The sequence below is a fragment of the Micromys minutus genome (genome assembly GCF_963924665.1).
Source record: "Micromys minutus genome assembly, chromosome: 5".
Lineage (NCBI taxonomy): Eukaryota > Metazoa > Chordata > Mammalia > Rodentia > Muridae > Micromys > Micromys minutus.
Genome location: NC_137974.1, coordinates 78,725,891 through 78,747,111, shown reverse-complemented (window position 1 = coordinate 78,747,111; position 21,221 = coordinate 78,725,891). Strand labels below are relative to the sequence as shown.

General features: G+C 48.6%; 1 protein-coding gene across 2 annotated transcripts in view; it reads left to right on the top strand.

Moving 5' to 3' along the window:
* The window catches only part of TMEM131 (transmembrane protein 131), a 125,815-nt gene extending 107,186 nt beyond the window's left edge, over window positions 1–18,629 (top strand). The window contains exons 29-41 of one of the 2 annotated variants that reach the window (XM_080917167.1): window positions 399–584; window positions 1,628–1,786; window positions 2,118–2,701; window positions 6,549–6,727; window positions 8,679–8,806; window positions 11,744–11,871; window positions 12,048–12,197; window positions 14,607–14,763; window positions 15,494–15,615; window positions 15,709–15,805; window positions 16,007–16,104; window positions 16,682–16,833; window positions 17,648–18,629. In XM_080917167.1, coding sequence (XP_080773293.1) covers window positions 399–584; window positions 1,628–1,786; window positions 2,118–2,701; window positions 6,549–6,727; window positions 8,679–8,806; window positions 11,744–11,871; window positions 12,048–12,197; window positions 14,607–14,763; window positions 15,494–15,615; window positions 15,709–15,805; window positions 16,007–16,104; window positions 16,682–16,833; window positions 17,648–17,929 — 2,422 coding nt within the window. In that variant the 3' untranslated portion in view covers window positions 17,930–18,629. Of the gene's footprint in view, window positions 1–398; window positions 585–1,627; window positions 1,787–2,117; window positions 2,702–6,548; window positions 6,728–8,678; window positions 8,807–11,743; window positions 11,872–12,047; window positions 12,198–14,606; window positions 14,764–15,493; window positions 15,616–15,708; window positions 15,806–16,006; window positions 16,105–16,678; window positions 16,834–17,647 lie in introns of both variants that reach the window. The other variant, XM_080917166.1, reaches the window with a different exon arrangement.
* The last annotated feature ends 2,592 nt before the right edge of the window (window positions 18,630–21,221 follow it).

The window sequence follows — 21,221 nt, the reverse complement described above, 5'->3', positions numbered from 1 at the left end:
CCAACATGGAGGCTTTACCCAGAGACAGCCTCTGTGCCCTCAGGGTTAGGTACAGCTATTGAGTGATTGATAACAACCTCTGCCCCTGGATTACACAACAGTTCTATGACTTTCTGTGACTGTTAAGATCAGCACTGAGTGTATATTGCTCCAGGCCACCTGAATGTTCAGGGAAGGGGGAGGCGCTGTTCCTCACAGTGTATACAGCGAATGACAAAGGAATCACAAGTGACTGCAAGTGTACAGGAAGTGACAGCGACACTAGGGATGCGACTCATTGTGTTGTTTTAACAACATCAGTATGAATAAGTCACATTTAACAAAGAAAAATGACAGAACAGAGAAGACATTTGTGCATCTGTTTGAAAATAAACCTCACTACTGTTCCTGTGTCTTAGGTTTACTCCAGATTTCACAGCCTCTAGAGTTATTCGGGAGCTGAAGTTTGTGACAAGCAGCGGCTCCGAGTTCGTGTTTGTGCTGAATGCCTCTCTTCCATACCACATGTTAGCAGCTTGTGCGGAAGCCCTCCCTAGACCTAACTGGGAACTGGCGCTTTACATCATCATCTCAGGGGTCATGAGGTACAGTGACTCCTCCTCAAACAGCACCTCCACTATGTCAGGCTCGTGCACTAGTGGGACAGTTAAACAACTGAACCCTTCTTGGGTAACATAGATAGTAAAGTCTTGCTACCTTTGAAAGCTGTTTAACAAATGAAGTCTATGCTATTTCATAAGAAAGCAAGCACAAAATACCAGGTATACTTGTCTTATTTGGACATACATAATTAACATAATGATATGCCTAAGCAACATAAGAATAGAACTATTTCTGAAGGCTTCTGCATCCTTATCTTTTTATCAGTTTATTTCTTTATGTATTTTAGAGACACAAATATAATAAATTTATAGCTACTTATACATCCTTAAGGGAAAGAGAATTGAACCTCCATCCAGTTCCTCTGTGCCAGGGTCCGGGATCCCACCCTGGAGAAGAGAAGGGGAGGAGGAATGGGTGGGAGGGACTTGGTGAGGGGGAGCAGCGGTTGGGGCGTAAACAAATAAATAAAAATTTTAAATACAGGAATGCTTCATGGATTTGCACGTCAGCCTTGTGCAGGGGCCATGCTGTCGTGCCAAGATTAGTACGTGAGCTGCTAAAACTAGCCCATCGAGTTCTCTTGCTCAGGAAGGGTTGACCTGCAGGTGTCTCCTGATCCACTTCATTGTCTTCACACACGGCTTCTATATAGGGCTGTGAACTTTTAACGTTGGTGTGCAGAGACTGGAGAGACGGCCCAGTGGTTGAGAAGGTCCTTGATGGCGATCCCCCAGAGGACCTGGGTTCAGCTCACCCACCTATAACTCCAGCTCAGGAGAAGCTGGTCCCTTTATGGCTCCTGTGGGTACTGCATGCAGGCAGTGTGCCAGCTTACCTGCAGCCTGGACACCTAGGAAACTGCTCTGTAAACTCTGGCCTCTGACGCTTCATTTTTGTCTTTCCTTTAAAATTGTTAGAGACAGTTTGGGGTCTTTACATCATACTGTAGTTATCAAGAAACCTGCCTCAACCAAACTTATCCTTGTTTTGGCAAAGAATGTTGACTCGTCTCTCTGCTCCACAGTGCGCTGTTTCTTCTGGTCATTGGAACAGCCTATTTGGAAGCTCAAGGAATTTGGGAACCGTTTCGAAGGCGACTCTCCTTTGAAGCGTCAAACCCGCCCTTTGATGTGGGAAAGCCATTTGATCTCAGGAGAATCGTTGGTATTTCATCTGAAGGAAAGTATGTTCACATACTGAAAGTCCACTTTTTAGTGCACATAGACTTGGCAAATGTGACTACAAGAAATGAAATACTAGAGATCTTTAAAAAGACTATTCTGGTGCTCAGTTACTGAGACCTCATGAGATTTCTTATCAGACAAAATATGCTTAGTTATTGGTTAGAGTACTAAGCTGATTTATAACTGTCAGAGGTGATAAACTGTAGAAGGTTGTAGCTCTCGCCAGTACCTGCTTCTGTTTTTAGTTTCTGGGTTTACTAATGAAATTTTTTTCTTAGTATTAGGTTGGAAATTGTTGCTTACTGATTTCCAATTGATCCATTTTTTCAGCTTGAACACACTCGGCTGCGAACACAGTCATGGTAGGGGTTTCTATAGTAACGCATCATCCCGGCCTGGTACAGGCAGTCACAGGCAGTGTGGCTCATCAGTCCACCCACACAGCAGCCATGGCGGCAAAAACTCAGCTGACATGGACAACATCAGAACCAAAAACAGTTCAAGTATGTCAAGCAGGACTTCTCAAGCAGCCGCCTCACAGTCTACAAGCAAAACAAGCCCCCTAGCCTCAGAGGCAGCTGCAGCATCCCAGGGTCACAATGCAAGCAGGAAGTCCAAAGGGGCAAAGCAGGGCCAGCACAGCAACCAGCACCATAGCCACAGCCCACTGGAGCAGCACTCACAGCCTCCACCACCAGTGCCTCAGCACCAGGAGCCACCACCTGAAAGGCTGTCTCCTGCCCCCCTCACACACCCTTCCCACCCCGAGCGAGCCAGCACCACACGGCACAGCTCAGAGGACTCCGACATCACCAGTCTCATAGAAGCCATGGACAAAGACTTCGACCACCACGACTCCCCGCCCCTAGATGTGTTTACAGAGCAGCCTCCATCACCGTTGTCAAAAAGCAAAGGTAACCCTGTCCTTCCCCTTCACAAGAACAAGGCATGTGATTAAGGAGCAGTCAGGATCATAGGCAGTGTAAGCAGCAACTTGGCGGTTGTTTGGTAGCTCAGACCCACCTCCTGGAGAAGCAATGGCCTCTCTGTACCGCAGTGCAAACAGAAGCAACTGCTTGTCAGGAAACTGTTCTTCACTTGCTTCTCCAGATCAGAAATCTGTTGGTGGCACTTCCTGCTATTCTTTGGGCTGCTGGTGAGAACTGTGTTACAGTCATTGTTAAAAATTATTTTGAGGCCAGGCAGTACTGATGCACACCTTTAATCCCAGCACTTGGGAGGCAGGAGGATCTCTGAGTTCAAGATCTGTCTGTTCTATAGAGCAAGTTCCAAGACAGATAGGTACACAGAAAAACCTTGTCTCAAAAAACAAAAAGATTTTGAAAACAGGGCTAAAACCAAAACCATCTACCTCTTAACTCAAAAATAGGATTTCTAGCTGTACATGGTGACACATCTGTAATTCTAGTTCTGATAAGGTAGAGACAAGAAGTTATAGGCTCAAGGTCAGCTAGCTACACACTGACACCTCTTCTCTAGATAGGAAAAGGGGTACAAAAGAAGCCAGTAAGGAAATAGTTGGTGAAACCAGGTACCCAGAGAGGCCAGCTCAACAGGACAGGGACAGCAGCAAGTGATGGCCATGTACACATCGTGGTCTTGTGGGCAGAGGCATGAGGGATGTACCAGATTTGTGGGGCCAGAAGGAACCTTACAAACAGGAAAAGTGTGAGCAAGCCAAGGGATGGGAAGTCCAAGGCCAGTTGTGGTTAATGAGGCAAAAAGTGGCAGCAAGGTCACAGTGAGCAAGAGCAGGCTTTTCAGAGTGGCAGTGGGGTGGGGACAGACACATGGGTGCAGCCTTGTGCACAAGGTACTGAAGTAAAGAGGAATACGGTTTATTGGCAGTGGCAAGGTCTCAGACTAGAGCAATCCAGAATCACAAGATTTTGGGGATTCAGAACCTTGGGAAGAAATGTGGCATATAGACCATGTGATTCCTAAGACTACAAGCAGGCTTTCCATCAGTCCAACTAAGGTGGTGCAACCAAACGTCATCGGTCTTGGTACATTTCATTTCAAGCAAGTTAGGGGACGACAGCTTTGAGAGGTTTTGACTTTCAGAATTACAGATTAGGCACAGGAGACCAAGGGAGAAAGTCCCTGTGATTGTGTGTATGCTCCTTGCAGAGCCAGGAGAGTGCGTGGGCTACAGAATAGCAGGCCAGGTGCCATGACAAGACACCATGGCCAAGGCAATGCTTTTAAAAGAAAGCATTTGATTTGAGAGCTCATGGTTCCGTGACCGTCAAGGCAGGGAGCATGGCAGCAGGCGGGCCGAGCGCTCACATCATGAGGCAGAAGACATTGCTGACTAAGACTGTTGTGAAACCGCCAAGCCCACTCCAAGGATACACTAATCTTTTTCAAACAGTTCCACCAACTAGGGACTAAGCCTTAGGGAGCATTATTACTCATTCTACTCCCTGGCCCCTTAGGCCTGTGGCCATATCACAGTGCAAAATGCATTTAGTTCATCTTCCAAGGTCCCTACAACTTTTCAGTATCAACACAGTGGAGAAGTCCAAGACTCTTCTGAGACTCAAGGCTACCTCCTGACTCTAACCCCATAAAATCAAAATGCAAAGCACATGTCTAACACACATGGCACAAAATATATATTGCCATTGCAAAAGGGGGGATGGGCAGGCATAGTGAGAAATACCAGCCAAAGCTTGACCAAAGCCTAAGGCAGAGTGTGGCTGTGTTCCCTGGGTCAGAGGGCGTATGTGGCTCTCCTGCCCTTCCAGCTCCCTGAGGACAACTCTCCCTCCTGGGCTGCTTCCACTTGCATTGTAGCTCTCTTTGGCCAGTGCCCCACGGCTCCATCATCCCAGCATCTTGGGTCTCTCCTGTACCCCAGGTCTTACTTCACAGCTTCACATAGAGGCTCCGTGGACCTTCATGCAGAGATTCCCCTGCTTTCTCTAACCACAAAGGGAGACTCCCACCTTTTTATTCCAATTCCTCATGACTAAAGCCAGAACCTCCTGTTCAGTGGAGTCTGGAGCCTGGTCCTCTCCTTGAATTACGTCTGCATGAGCCTGGGTTTGTTGCTGATTTGGGGACCAGAAAAATCCCTTAGACTTTTTCCTTCACAGATTGTAAGATCAGCCAGGTGAGGTCTTGCCTCAAGGGCACCACTTCCTTCATCCATGTTTTATTTTGTACCAGGACTTTTATTTTATTTTATAGCACAGGACTTGGCTCTGATGGTAAATCTGCTGACCCTCTCTCTTTTCTCAGATTGTTTTGGTTTTGTTTTGTTTTGCTCTGCTTGCTCTTTCTCATTGTAGATCTGCCTAAAAGTGGTCACTAATAACCTTGAGAAAGTGACACTGTTCAGCAGCCTTGAAAACTTCTCTGTCAACCCCCTTAGCCCCAGGCAGATTCTTAAAGTAAGGGCAAAAAGCAGCCAGTCTATGCCAAAATATTCCAAGCGCAGTCTGTGATCTTAAGTAGGGCCTTCATAGTCCACATTGTTCTCATCCCTGCTGTCTTCCGCCCTCCTCCTGGGGTGGCCCATTGAGCCCCACCTACAGCATTCAACCATTTTCTTAGCCCAAAACCCCAGAGTTCTCCTGTCTTCTCAAAAAAACAGCATGGCCAGGCCTGTCACTTTGAGCCTCCTTAGGAAACCAGGAGACTGAAGTACCAAGATGAGGGGTAGGCTGCAGCACGGTTGAGCAGGAAGAGTACTCACTCCTGCAGTATCCTGGAACCACATTGACGGAGGAGCCCAGAGCACCAGCTAAGCAGTAAGCAGAGTGCAGTAAACCATTACAAAACTGAGGTGCTGACCACAGCACCATAGAGGCTGACGAATGAGACTGGGGTATGACTCTGTGGAAGTGCTTGCCAAACACATACAAGACTCTTGTAAAATTTTCTATTTAAAAATGTTGTCTCTTACCTTCAAACCATACAAAACAATATAGGTCAGTTTTAGCCCCAGATCTACTTTGCCAAGCCGTTACAGATGCTAAGGTTTTCATCCCAGCTGAGTAGTTAGCAGATTGTTTGAGGTAAGCATCAGAAGTCTAGATGAAGTCAAATAGGAAAGCACTATTTTAACTCGTGTGTTTAGAAAGGATGCCAGGAAGATGCTCTCAAGTGTGGCCTCTGCAGGTCTGGGGGCTCAGTTGCAGGTGCTAGAATCTGGAGATTTCTATGCCTCTCTCGCGTTGTCTGTAGAGTGTCAGCTCCACGAGGCAAGGACTGACTTGTTCAGTATTGTGTCCCTGGTCTTGGAACACGGCTAAAAACTATGCTTCTGTTGGTTCTGGGAGCATGTTTACTCTGTCCTTAGTGACACTGTGTGTCCTCTGCTCTTCTAGGGGCTTTTTACAATTCCTCACTTTAGTCCTGCAGATCATGAGCCAGGATTGGACCCAGCAGGGGTGTTAGCACACCCAGGTGACACATCACCAGCACAAGAGGCCCTGCCGTGCTCTGCTGGGACTCTTTAACAGCTCCATCACCTTCTGGCAAACATTCTCAGGCCTGTTTGCCAGATCTGCTGACAGACGTGCCACTTGTAATAGGGGTATAGGCAGTTGCACGTCAGCCGTGTCTCAACAAAGCTGACTTTAAACAACCTCCTCACAAAGACAAACCTGACGGGCAGCTGTAAGTCAAGAAGGAAAAACTAGTCCAGCCACTCCTAATAAAACTTGGAACAGCTCTGTGTTTGAAGCTGTTTGACCAAGCTATGATTTTACTCCAATTATTCATCCCCAGGGAAAGGAAAGTCTCTCCAACAACGCAAGGCCAAGCCTCCGAAGAAGCAGGAGGAGAAAGAGAAGAGGGGTAAGGGGAAGCCCCAGGAGGATGAGCTGAAGGACACTCTGGCTGACGATGACAGCTCCTCCACCACCACAGAGACCTCCAACCCCGACACAGAGCCACTCCTCAGGGAGGTATGTGGATGTGCACCGTGGGACTTGAGACCACCTAGCTCAGTACAAATTAATGTCTCCTGTTGTGTCTCTCCTGCGGAGCGTGTGTCCTGTGTGTTATTTATGCCTGCACTCTCCCCCTGCAGAAACCAGCCCAGCTCTGCTGTTGGGTGACTTTGTTTCCCCTGGAGAAGAGTATTTGGAAATATTAGTCTGAAACTGAAACCCTGCTGAAATTAGGGAGCAGTGGGATGTAATCATGAAGTCTGTTCATGGCTGCAAACATCAAAGAGTAGAAAGAACTGAACCTGTTCACTGTCTAGCAATGCTGGGAGCAGGGCTCAGTAACTGCTCACCTCCCTATCAGTTGTCTAGTAATGCTAAAAACAGGGTTCAGCAACAGCTTGCCCCCAAGGCAGAGGCAACAGTGGCTCCCCCAGAGGGAGTAATGTAGCTGTCTTTGCTACTTTGTGGGTTCATCTTTATTCCACCCTCCCCACCCCTGACACTAGACAGGAGAAAAAGAAGGGTTGAGGAGAAAGATCTCTGAACCTAATTTTTTTCCTTTTGTTTCTTTGAACATGGCCACTAACAAACTGCAACCAACCCTCGATAAACAACCAACAACCACATATCCCACCTCTTGGGGTCTTCGAATTTATGTTCCCTCTGAAAAGTTCCTGGAGTTCCAAACATTACACAGTCACGGAAATTATTTGCAGCTGGCAAAACCATACTTCTTCAAGGGCACAGGCAAATCATGGTCAGCTGCTGTGGACAGTTTAAAATGAAAACACATTCTTATTTCTGTGTTTAAAGAAACTGAAATTCAAGAATTTCCAAAAATGTCATTACAGAGTAGGTTCAATATGACATTAGTGGTCACAGGGACCAGAGCCCAGCCTAGGACACATGAGCACATGGGGGCAACAGCCATGGGTGACTTACACTCAGAAGGCCTGCCACGCCAGGTCCAGCAGGGCGGCTGTAAGTGCTGTGTCGAAGGCAGGCTCCGACTCGCCTTTGGCATTTTTTATTTTAGGTTTAGGTCTAGGATTCTCTGTGCAGCCCATAACGCTGTGGATCAGAATCTGGCTTCTGGTTTCCCTCTAATGGCCTAAGGAGTCCGATCATAATCAGTGCCGGCTCTATTCACCGAGTGATTTCATGTTTCACATAGGATGCACACGTCCACGTGTCCCCTATCCTCTCTGCATTGCCTTGCAGTCGGGCTGGTGCCCTATCTACGTCTATTTCATTTGTAACTGTGCTGGAGAATTGGACTTGGTTCCCATTTTAGCAAATGACCAGAGAAGCAGGGGACCTGCTGGTGGGGAGGGTACCGAGACACACGCCCACGGCACCGAGGGGAGGGTACTGACACACATACCCACGGTACTGGCAGTTGAAGTGGACCACCGAGGAGTAAGCATGCTAAGTGTCTCCCTGCTGCTCTCTTAATCTGAGCTTCCTCTGAAGGATCACATGTGCTAGCTCTGTACTGTACTCTCTGCTGGATCTCTCTTAGGAGCAGAGCCCAGGCTTACTCCCAGTACTTTAGGAAGAAGCTAATTCATGCTGCCAATAATCACCTCCTATTGACATGTAAATGTAAATAAACTAAAGGACTTACACTTCAGACTCCACAGAAGACAATTACACTAAGTTAAAAACAGCTAAAACATTGACAAGTTCAACAGATTTCAAAAAGGGAGTTTATGGGGACAGGCACTGTACTGTACTCCTGTAAACCCAGATTCAGGAAGCCCAAACATGTGAACCTTGATTTCAAGGCCACACCTGATCTACAAGGAAATTCCAGGCCAGCAAGGAGCTATGTAGTGGGGCTCTGTCAGAAAAAAGGGGGTTGTCATTTCTGCAGTCTGACATGTATAGCTGTCCCTTGGATTTTGTTTTCATTTCCATTGTCTTACTAGTCCTTCTGAGCAAGCGGCTGCATCTGTCTTTACAGGATACAGAGAAGCACAAGGGGAGACCAGCCATGCCTGAAAAACAGGAAAGTGAACTATCTCAAGTGAAGCCAAAGAGCAAAAAGCTCTTAAATGCTAAGAAAGAAATCCCGTCGGATGTGAAAGGCAGGTGAGTGTCTGGGGTTGCTGCTGGGAGCCACTTCTCTAAGACAGCCTCTCGTGTCTAATGTCTGCTGGTCAGGTGGATGCTTGGGACATGCACCTGCTTCTGATGCCAGGCATGGACAGGGCAGGGTTAGCAGTCTGTTGTGAAAGCTTGGTTTAATACATACACCCACAGCACCGTGTGGGCAGAGGTAACCTTGATGGGCCACCCGCTGGTACAGAGCTAACTTTTCTCAAGAGCCTGGAGTCTGCAGTGTCACAAGCCCAAGGATGCAGTTGGGATCTAGAATTCTGTGCTATAAACCTTAGAAGAGTTTTTCTTGCCTGAAACATGTTCTGGGATGATGTCCCCAACGAGACCAGTCTACCATGGGAGAACTCTGGTACCAACGGCAGAATTCAGGCAGGCTCTATAAGGAGGCTTTCTGTGGACTGCTCCCCAAGAAAATGAATATGTTGAGCTACTGGGTTGTTGACAAAATTTCTTCATATTTTCATAAGCTCTGGGCTAGCATCTTTCTAATGAACTGATGTCAGCGTTAACATGGTGGAGGTGATGATTGATGGCAGATGGGGAGTGAGGCGGGAAGAGGAAGGACAGGAGGACGGAAGGACAACAGCCTCTCTTGGTTAGCGCTGTTAATCTGAGCCTTAGATTTCCAAATGCAGTCCTATAGCTTCTGCTGCCTTTCAGTCACCAGCCCTACTTTATAGTATTCACATTCAGAATTCATAGAACAAAGTCTTTTTCAGACAATGAAAGATTTCCTTAGACGAGAGCCCGTTGTGCCCACTGAGGTACAGTAGTAATGGCATGCTCTATTGTCAGACATCAGGTCCACCTTTCATTTTGCCTCAGAATCCCATCTGCCATGCTGCTGTGTGTGTAAAGGAAATGTGCACACATTAAAGTGAGATTTATCTGGAAGCTTCTTAAGAGTTTTAACTGAAGGAATGGCTCAGAAGCCACCTCTGTCCGCACCCTGCCCTGCTCCCTAGAAAAGTACCAGGAATGTGGCTGCCAGGAGAAGCATGGGGCTGGGTGGTGGGGCTTCCAGACAACTGAGTGAGCCTGCAGACATGGGACTTAGCTTCCGCTGGAGTAGGAGATCCGCCCAGCTGTTAGCAGACACTATCCACTGATCCTTTATTCTGCATAGTAACCCTGCCTGTTGATTTAGTAATCTGCAGTAAGCAAAGATAGACTGCTAATCCACTTGGTGGCAGGCTTAGCCCAGGATCCACCAGGGAGAGCCTTCCTTGTCTCAGTCACCACCCTGCACCCGAGAAAGGCCACACAGTGTGAGACATGAATAAAGACCAAGCTGGCGTCTGAAGTCTGAACCATTCTCACCCTTGATGACGGAATCATTTCAAGTCAGTTGGCTGTTGTCCATTTTATTTAAAAGCTCTAAACTTTTTTTTCTTTCTGGAAACCATCTGGCTTAATTTGGAATGTTGACTTAGCAAAAAATAAAACCGTCTGGCACCTTTTTTTTCCTTTAAAGCCAATTAATTTTACAGTGGCAAAGTTAAGCTTTGTAAAATAGACACCCCCCACAGTTACAGATGACTCACCTAAAAATAGCTCATACAACCTCTACTGGGGGCTGGGGGCTGTGCTTTGGGAGTCCTTCTGCCATTTTTAGAATCTGGAATTTTAAACTCACCCTGCCAGCAAGGAGGAGAACAGAGGTGGGGGAGGGGTGCCTTCGTTGCTGTTGTTCCAGTTTGTTATGCTACTTAAAACTTTACTAATCTGGAAAAGAGGCCATTTGGTTATCTCTTTTAACTAATTTCAGCAATACTTAGGGACCCTGGCATAGTAGCATATAATTTTAATCCCAGCACTTGGGAGGCAGAGGCAGGAGTTTGGGTGACTTGGAGGTTAGCCTAGTCTACATAGTTCTAGGCCAGCCAAAACTACATAGTGAGACCCTGTTTCCAAAAAAGAAAAGGTGTGTGCGCGCTTGCATGAAGTCACACTTGCCTTCCTTGTTTTCATGGTCTAACAGGGAATAGATGAGGATTTGGGGGCTGCTGGTTCTGAAAACCTGGAACTGTTTGGATGTTTGAGCTCTAGAATCAGTACAGTGCTTTATTTTTTACCTTGAACCCAGCAGGAATTAGCAGCAGCCTAGAAATGAGAGCTTGGGGTTAGAGAGGTGCAGAAAGAGCTTGAACACTCAACAAGGTGGGGTCTAAGGGATGTGCTGACGTCACACACAGAAGGTCAGGTACTGGAAGCATACTTAAGGAAATGTGAGAGGCACAGCTCAGAATATACCTGTTGGAAGCTGGGTGTGTGGTTCTAGCTCCTCAAAGGCTGAAGAGGGTCAGAAACTTAAGCCAGCCTGTGCAGCTCAGCAGGCCTGCTGAGAGTAGCTCAGTAGGAAGAACCTGACTGGCACGTGCAAAGCCCACACTTAGTACCCAGCACTGGAAAAGGAGAAAATAAAAGTTATACAGACTTTGCAGATCTGTCCCAACAAGCAGAGTGTCAGCTTTCCTACCGTCAGCAGCCAACACTGTCCCCAGCCTGACTGACCTTGGTGGCATCACAAACGGCTTTGTGAAGGGCACCTTAGTCCCCCACAGGCGTGCTGCTGTTCTGCAGGGGCTAGAACTTGTCTCCACTCGTGTTGGAATTTGTGTTGGAAAATACAGGAGTCCCAGTGTGGCACCGCTGCCCTTGCTGGCTCTAAGCAGCAATTCCATGCTCGAATTTCCTGAAGCAGACACTGCACGCCACTCAGTGTAGCGGAGGTTAGACCTCAAGTGTACATGTCTATACACACACACACTCCCAGAATGTTTAGAGCAAGTCCAAGTTTAGAACTGGGTAGGTCATATCTTAGGAAACCCTATAAATAAGGCATGCAACTGAACTATGGGATTGCTCCAAACATCAGGACCCACGGTGTGACATCTTGTCTTTCAGTTCCTTTGAACTACCATATACTCCCTCACTGGAAAATAAACAGCGTAGAAATCTCCCAACCAAGATTCCTCTTCCAACTACACTAACAACAAGTGGATCCAAATCACGAAATCCCCAGAAAACAAAAGGTATTGTCATGTTGATCACAGATATTTTTGATTCACTGTTTTTTGTGACTGCCAGTGCCCCTTAGTGCAGTGGCTGCAAGCTGTGTTGTGACCCAAGGCTGTGTTGAGGGGCCACTGAAGCAGCTCGTGAGAGGAAACCCTTCCCACATTAACTTTGCTTTCTGCTTTCTGCACAGGTACAAGTAAGTCAGTGGAGAGCAGGCCAGCCACCCTCTCAAAGTTCCTCCCCAGCAGTCAAGAACTGGGCAGTACCAGTAGCTCAGAGGGCGAGAAAGACTCCCCTCCTCCAGAGTGGGATACGGTGCCAGTTCACAAGCCCAGCAGCTGTAAGTATGGGTTTAGAAGCCACTGTGGTCCATGGCTACACCACCTTCAGGTGCGGCAGGGGGGTGTTATTTCCATAAGTGACCACTGTGGGTGGCCTGCTGTAGCCAGCCTCAGCCAAAGTGCATCTGTCTGGCCAGGGACAAGGAACAGTGTTGGAGACTGGGCTGCTAACACCAGAGACGGTAACAGAGCCAGAGCACCTTGGCCAGTGGGAGGAAAGCCTGAGCTATGTCTGCACAGCCCTTCAGTGCTTTTCTACTGAGAGACGGCCTCGGCCTGCTCTCACCACCAGCCCCACTGGAAAGTTCTGCCAGGGCTCTGCTGTCTCCAGTGTGGGCAGAGGAAGCCAGTGAGTGTCCAGTTCGCACTGTCACTGTCCCTTTTGGACACCTCTACTACCTTAGTGCCTAATTTTTCTTCGACGTCCCATCTTCCTTAGACCCCACCTTCAAGTGCACATTAGCAGGACACTGTTGGCTTCAGAGCTGAGTCAGGACAAAGCATTAGTCAAAGGACTTTTGTATCCTGTGTGCATGGTCAGGATCCATTCGGCAGCCCTTAGCTGGAGGCTTGCCTTGGTTTCCGTTGCTGTGATGAAACACTGTGTCCACTGAGAAGGAAAGGGTTCAGTCAGCTCATGCTTCACGTCAGTCTGTCGTCATGGAAGTCATGGCAGGAACTCAGGCAGAGGCCATGAAGTACTGCCTACTGGCTTGTTCCCTTAGCCTGACGTTATAGCACCACAGGCTTACCTATAGGCCACTCTGGGTGGGAGTTCCCTTTTCTCAGATAACCCTAGCTTGTGTCAAGACTAGCCAGCAAAAACCTTGTACCAATAAAGGAAGCCAAGAATGTTCTTTATGGCTTAAAAGGCAAGAAAGTGCCAAGAAAAGGTCAGGATGTGGTACGCAAAGCCAGAGCTTCTCTAACTTGGAAAAGCAGTGTGAGTTTAGCCTCCGCTCTTCCCCAGTCTCAGACCTCCTCTCTTCTGTTCATCTGCCTTTGTCAACCGCATCTGCACACAGAGCTTCCCCATAGCTCTCGGGAGAAACAAGCCAATAGAGGGCACTAGCCAGCTTTTCTCTCTCTTTCTCTCTCTCTCTCTCTCTCTCTCTCTCTCTCTCTCTCTCTCTCTCTCTCTCTCTCATCTCTCTCTCTCTCTCTCTCTCTCTCTCTCTCTCTCTCTCTCTCTCTCTCTCTCTCTCTCTCTCTCATCTATGGTGAGCTGGCTCTGTTGCTTTTAGGTCTATAGCAAAGCAGAAAACATGACAGAAGGATGTGGCTGAGCAAAGCTGCTCAACTCGGCAGCCTGGAAGCACAGAAATGGGGACAGGGAGGGATGTGACCATGAAGGGCAACTTCCTCAAAGTCTGTTTAGCTACTAATCCACTAACAGCCCTCACCTATGAGCGATGCTGCTGGAGTAAGCCTTCAGCACACCAGCCTTTGGGCACAGTTCCTATCCAAACCGCACCAGAGTGTGGCCTGCTTCCAGTATGCCTTCCTTCACCAGGGGCAGGTCAGAGAAGGTACCCCACAAGAAATGAACAGGGAAGGAAGGATCTGGGCATTTGTATAAAGTCTCCCTTCAACATCAGTGTGCTGGAGACTTCCAAGAAGCTTATGAACAACTCAGGCAAGAAATTTCACACGCACAGCATTTGTGATGAGCACTGGGCGCGAGCAACAGCAAAGCAGCCATAGAGAGGTCACCTCTGTGGTCAGGAGTGGGCAGGCTCCAGGCTTAAACAGTGATAAAGGTAACAGTACTACTGGGCGCGTAGAAGAGAGAAGGTGACCCTGACCATGGAGAATAGGGACTATGGGCTTCAGAAGGGAGCTATGCTTAGCACTGATTTTACCAGGGTCCTGACATGCCCCTGAGGGTTTAGAGAGCAGTAGCTTGTGCTACACAGCTTTAGCTGAGACGTGAGATCAGCACAGCACAGAGTCCAGAAGCAGGGCAGGCTGGGAGGGAGCCCCGGGGGCTGCAGTGTGTGGTGCACAACAGGGCTACTGAGAGCCACAGCCACACCGTTCGCACATAAGGCTGAGACAAGGAATCTTGTTGGACTTGAGGGCATTCAGCCTATGTACTTCAGCTGCTGCAAGTTAAACCCTGGAAGGAGGCACAGCCTCCCTCTGGTCCTCAGACAGTGGCTCCAGCTGCTCATAGGTAACAGTGGAGAGGCCCAGCCACCCTACCCCTATCTGTGGAGCAAGTGCTTGAATTCTCTGAAGCCCCGGGGCCAAGAGATTCGAATTTCCCTTCTTAGAATCTCCAAGTGGAATGCATAAGTCTCCATTCGTGTCCTTTATAAAGCATTTGAATTTCACATCAAAAATGACTGATTGTGAAGAATCCAGATGAAACTGTCACATTAATGGGACCTTTTGTTAATTTCCAGCTACTGACAGTCTTTATAAACTGTCTCTGCAAACCCTCAATGCAGACATTTTCTTAAAACGCCAGACCTCACCAACACCAGCCTCTCCTCTGTCCACCGTTCCCTGCCCATTCACGTCCCGTGGCAGCTACAGCAGCGTTGTCAACAGCTCCGGCAGGTAGGCTACTCACACAGATGTCACACTTTTGGTCCTGCTGCACATGAGCCCATTTTTCATTATTAGGTCCTTTAGCCTGGATTAGCTCTTTCAATGTTCCAGGCACCTGACCCCAGCAGTGACCTTATCCTATCTGGGAACACGTCTGTTACTGTGTTTTAGAACTGAGGGCAAGCATCCCACAATGGAGCACTTCACCTAAAGTGCAGACATGGAGTGCACAGGCAGGCTCACCGCAGGGCACTTTGGCTTAGTGGCAGGTGACCTCCCACTGTACCAACAGGCCCAGTATCACACAGGCATCATTTCCTCCACACAGGCTTCTTGCAGAGCAGCAACAGAAGCAGTGACCCATGCGGGGGAGGGATCTTACTTACTGGGGCCCCCACTGTAATCATGTCCAGGGGAAGAGCCCTGAAGAATGGACCTGCCCTGCCAGCCACACCAGTTGGCTGATATTCTGCAGGTTTCTTTGCCAAGGGGCCTTCTTCAGGTTCTTCCAATGTGACCCCCACCTCTTCCCATTCCCAAAATTGTGATACCCACCTTGGTCTCTTTCCATGCTTTTCCAGGAACCCCTCATTTTCCATATGGTTAACTCTCTTGGATCCCAGAACACTTTCACAGGGCTTCTCTGTGCTCTGAGCCATCCTGGGCTGCCACCCCTGGGTGCCTGACACTGCTAACTGTCGGCACCACCAGTGAGGGGAATTCTTTCTTCTTGCTCTAGTGACACAAAAGCAAAGCAGCCGAGCAGCAGCAAGAGCAAGCTGACAAAGGCAGCATCTGTCCCGGGCAAGAACGGCAACCCCACCTTCGCTGCAGTCGCAGCAGGCTACGACAAGAGCCCCGGTGAGTGGCCTGCACCCACGGCTACCACACCTGGGCGTGGCCCACGGGCTCTGTCCAGCTGCGCCTCACACTCATTCCCAGTCCTTGTTGCAGGTGGAAATGGATTTGCTAAAATCTCTTCAAACAAATCAGATTTTTCCAGCAGCCTTGGCATTTCACACATTCCTGCTGACAGTGACGGCTCTGACAGGTAGGTGGGTCACCCGTGGCCAGCAATGAGGTTGAGACTCCCCGGGGCAGGAGACATCTTTCCTACAGCAGCCACGTAGTAGATTCCCCCCTTCTCTGTGCCTTCATATCTGAGCCCCCAATTGAAGCAGCTCTCCATGAAGCTATAGATGGATCCCGCTCACTAACCACCATTTTGTGTATTTTCCCTTGCACCATTCAGCTCAGGTTTGTGGAGTCCTGTCAGCAACCCCAGCAGCCCTGACCTCACCCCCCTCAATTCGTTCTCAGCCTTTGGAAATTCTTTTAATCTAACAGGTGGTAAGTATTCAGCCCTGGGTCTGTAAGTAGGAAGCTTATAACAACAAAAGGCATGTGCCAAGTTAGGGACACTTGGTACAGGAGGCATGGCTGCCATCAGAGCAGGGGGCATCTTTCAATGCAACAGCTGGTAACAGGTTATATGGAGGTCTAGGGGAAGGGCAGGTTGTACTTCTGTCGTGGGGGGCTTCTGGGAACCCAGCACACATCCAGAAACCATGTGGAAGTCCTCCCTAATCCCCTTGCCTGGGCACAGCAGGACACAGAAGTGCATGCCTGTTGCCTTGTGCTCCACAGCGCATGCTAAAGCGCTTCTAAGAGGGATTCTGGTCTCAAGTCCAGTCCTGCATCTGTGGGGCAGTGTGTTTGCATTAGCCATGAGGTCAGGACCAAACAGCTGAGTCCTGGTGCCATCTAGTGATGACTGCGTTAGATGCTCACATTGTGACCGTGTCCCCGAATTCTTGGGAGCTGATGAGGTGTCAGCTCACATGCATGGCACTGGGGTGTGTTGTTGAGACACATCTCATCCCAGAGGCCTGAGGCGGCTTAACCCACTGCCTCGTTTTTTCAGCAGTTTTCAGCAAACTGTCACGAGCCTGCAGTCAGTCATCCCAGAGAAGCTGGAATGAGTTCAGCAGTGGCCCCTCCTACCTTTGGGACTCTCCAGCAACAGACCCCAGCCCTTCCTGGCCAGCCAGTTCCAGCTCGCCAACCCACACAGCCACTGTGAGTACCCAAGCCCCATCCTTTGTCATTACCAGTCCTGCTGTCACATGGACTGTGCTGACAGTCACAGACAGCAGAGACACCGGAAACGGAGGGCTGTGCTGTCAGGGTCACACTTCTATCTTACGTTCTGCCCACGGTGCCCTTCAGAGCCATTACAGCCAGAACACTGAGGAAACTGGGGCTGTGGTTCAGGCCCCAGCTTCCTCCTCACAGGACCATCATAGCTCAGCCTCTTACCCGGGTGTGGCCCTGGCCATCCGATCTCAAGGGGACAGCCCTACTCCTCCCACAGCTGGGGGGTTGCATGTGTTTTGTTCCTGAGAGCCCTCACCCCCTAGCTCGTGTGCATTCTCAAAGTTTTCTGCAAAGATTATGCATCCTGAAGGTCCTCTACCCAAGAAAAAGAATAGTCATCCTTTATAAAATAGTAAAAGCTTTGCTTCAGAAAACCCCAAGTCACACGTGCGTGGTTGGTAGGCAGTGCTGTGAAGATGGAGTCATAGGAAACCTGACTTAGCAGTAATTCTGCCTCTGCTCCATAGCACCGCGACCAACCTGAAAAGCAGGCCAGCAGATTCTCTGTACACATCAGGAGGTAGTCAATCACTTCCACACTACTTGGTTAGCTTTGCCTCTTGATACAAGTTAGCATAGCCAGGACCCAGTGAGATCCAGGCTCAGACCCTGCTATGGCCAAATATATGGAATAGTCTTTAAAATAAATAAAGACTGGAGAAGTCTGTGGACCACTCCATTCCCTGCCTGCCCAGCTCACCCCACACTCAGCATTGTGTTTTCTGTTTTGTCATAGTCCATCCTTGGCAACAGCAGTGGCCTGTGGTCCACCACTCCATTCAGCAGCTCAATCTGGTCCAGCAACATCAACAGCAACCTTTCTTTCTCCACTCCAACAAACACACTGTCAAGCATCAGCCTCATGGGCACGGAAAACGCCACCACCCACGCTCCTTCCACCTCCGGTCCAGCTGACGACTTGGGACAGACCTACAACCCCTGGCGGATATGGAGCCCTACAATCGGAAGAAGAAGCTCGGACCCTTGGTCTAATTCACACTTCCCTCATGAAAATTAAAATTAAGCAAAAAAAAAAAAAAAAAAAAACCGAGTGGGGGCCCCTCATCCTGATCATGATATGCCAGTTCCCAAGACATCTGAAGGCCTCACTGCCTCCAGCCTCCTCCCCGCAGGGCAGGCTTGTTCCACCCGCTTCTCTCACATCTTGTGCAATTATGATGCTCTGAGATTTGCTGCTGTGCTTGTAGACAAAAGTCTGGACTCAGCCACAAACTACAACCTGTCCACCTGAAATCTTGACTTACCCAGTTCCCCACCTGTCTCTTCCTGCCTTCTTTATCTGTAAGAACACAAATTGGGCATTGCAGATAAGGGAGTAATTTGAAGTGATTGACAAGTCCTGGCATGTGACAATTTTACTAAATTACCAAGTTCGGTTTTTAATAATTTCACAATATTATGCGCCAAGATCTAATTTTAAAAATGTATGAGGACTTTGTGCTGAAAATACAGAGTATTTTTTTAAAGTAAGGCTATCTTGGTTTAAAAGCAGACTACAGAAATGTAACCCAGCCTAAGAACAGTGGCTGAATGGAAAGCCCAGTGGAACCACACGCATTCTCTGTGCTGTTTGTACTTGAGGTATGTACCATTTGTATACCTGAACGTATTTTAAAGATGAACTGAAATACAGAGCCAAGTCTTGACATTACAAGACTGTGTATTTCTTAAAACACAACTTTGTGTTGTGCTTTGAAATAAATGATGCTTTTTTCAAAAGCCTTGAATTGTTTTGTTCTGCTTTTTTTTGCACTAGCCAAATTTGCCACCACAGTGGGCCGTGGTGTCATTTAGTGTCCCTCTGGAGGTGATCAGTAAAGAGGTGTCTGGCCTGTCAGGGCTACAGTCAGCTGTGGGCTACTAAAAATTCTCCCGGTGATCAAGAGGGTCTCTGATAGGAAATGACTCAGAAGACTGTTGGGATTCAGAAGTTCAAGGTCATCTCTTACTACACGGTGACTTTGTAGCTACCCTGGACTTTGGGGAAAGCCTGTCTCAAAAACAAAGATAACCAACATAACCGGGGGCGGGGCTGGAGAGCATACTAAGTAGTTCGCAGCTCTTGAAAAGTGGCTGACGCTGGTCATAATTCTAGCTCCAGAGGACCTGACACCTTCTGACCTCTGTGGTCACAAGTACGCATGCCGGCAAAACATTCACAAGCGCAAAAATAAAACCACGAAGCCGAATAGGGTCTCAAGTCACTCCTCCGGACTCCTTGTCAAGGCGGAGGGAAGAAGGCAGGAGGAACCCAGCAGCTACAGAATGTCAGCTGGGGGGCGACATCCACAGGCAAAGCAGAACCTGGGGTTAAGAAAAGCCTACGGGACCGGGGTGGTGGTGCGTGGGGGCTGCAGGAGCAGATGGTATTGGAAAGGAACAAGGAGAGAGGTCCCACCATACAGCCTCATGGGGCGGGGGTGGGCTCAGCCCCCACTCTGAGCCCTTCTAAGGCCCTTCTCCAAGGCTGCTGCCGCCCCTCCCCCTCCTCCTGGCTGGTGGCAGAGAAAATTGGGAGGGGTTTCTCTCTACAGCCGGGCTCAAGCGTCAGGCTCACCCGTCCTTGTAGTTCCTCAGTTCCTTTGGGATCTTCCCATTCCTTGTTCTACATTTACTTTTACCTTTACAGCCAACGTTCGCAAAGAAACTGAGAAACGGGACGGTTAAACGACTTGCCCTCCCCCACCCCCGGTGGGGCAACTGGGGTTAAATCTATAAGCATAGTATGAGTTTTCCTAGGGGCGAGCAGCAGAAAAGCGTGCCAAGCAGAGGCCACGCTAAATACAACGGCCAAAGAGCCAGGATGTGTTCTGCGGGAGGGTGCGGAGCCCGGGTCCCAGAGGCTGGCAAGACACATCCTGTGAACGGGTCTGGAGCGAACACTTTGCAGGAGGCAGAACCCGGGCCGGAAGATCGAGTGGGAGTCTGAATTCTGTTCCCTTGCTGAGAAGCTGCCCGAACGAGGACAGGTGAGCGCCCTGTGCCAGAACTGAGCCCGCCTTTGCTTTGACAGTGGCGCCACCCTGTGGTGGTCGTTTAGAACTGCAACCTCTTCAGAAGATTCCGTCATTGCCAAACCGTTCATTCCTAATGGATGATGCTTTCATACCAAACCAAACAGTATGCTGGCCATAAAATCAATAAAAATGTATTTAGTTTCTTAAACGTTCGTGCAACAATATGTATCATTATCCAGTAACAAGTGAATTCTAATACAACTGAAATATTTGCAAAAGGAAATTAGAATTTAACAGACATTCTAAATCCTACCACTGAGGAAATTTTTTTGATTAACTTATTAGAAATTTAAAAGACTATTTAACTTTTAATACTGTTTATGAATTAGTAATACAGCTTACATACGCAGTAATAAAGTCCTCTTCTAATGAAAAACATTTATCTCGCTATTCTCAAGGTACTGCTAAGGGATTTTTCTCTTGGTTTCGGGGTGGGTTTTTTGGGGGGTCTGTTTGGAGTGTGTGTTGTGAACATAGGGTCTCATTATTGAACCCAGGATCACATGCAACTTGTGACCTTCTTACCTCTGCCCCATAAGTAAATCTTAAAGACAAAATGGGGCGGAATAGAGAAGTACTCAGTACTTAAGGGTGCTTACTGCCTCTTTAGAGGAACCGAATTCAATTCCCATCACCAGTGTCAGACATCACAACCACCGGGAATTCCAGCTCTTCTGGCCTTCCCAGACACCCGAAAGCACGTACAGTTAGTTCACTGTCGAGACACACCTCGGACACGCACGCGCGCGCCCACGCACAGAATGAAAACAGATAGTTAAATCAAAATAAGCTCTGTACCAGAACCTCGCCGTCTCAGCATTGCCCTGATTCGACACTATGCACGTGTCGTGAGGGCTCCAGGACTCCTCGCTGCCCTCAGTCCCACACAGCAATTCTCCTGGGACCCCCATAAAACTTTCACAGCCTTTCCTGAGCGTCTGGCTTCCCACAAATAACAACTAACTTTCCTTTCCCAGAATTCCCAGCAAATCTCACCTCTCATTGGCTCTAAGTATGATGATACACTCCCCATGCCCCCGCCCCCAAATCACTCTGTCCAAGGAAAGGGGACATTGGTTGGCTGCTGAGGGAGGAGCCCATCTCGCTGAGCGCACAGGTGGCACAGGTCGTACCATTAAAATCCTGGCTCCATTCCACCTCACTTGTTGGGTTATGCCCTCCGTTTCTTGGGTGGGGAAACTGAGGCAGGAGGCCTTAGGGAGTTCTGAGTGGACCTAAACTGGCACTCAGGATTTAGAGTCATAAACTGGA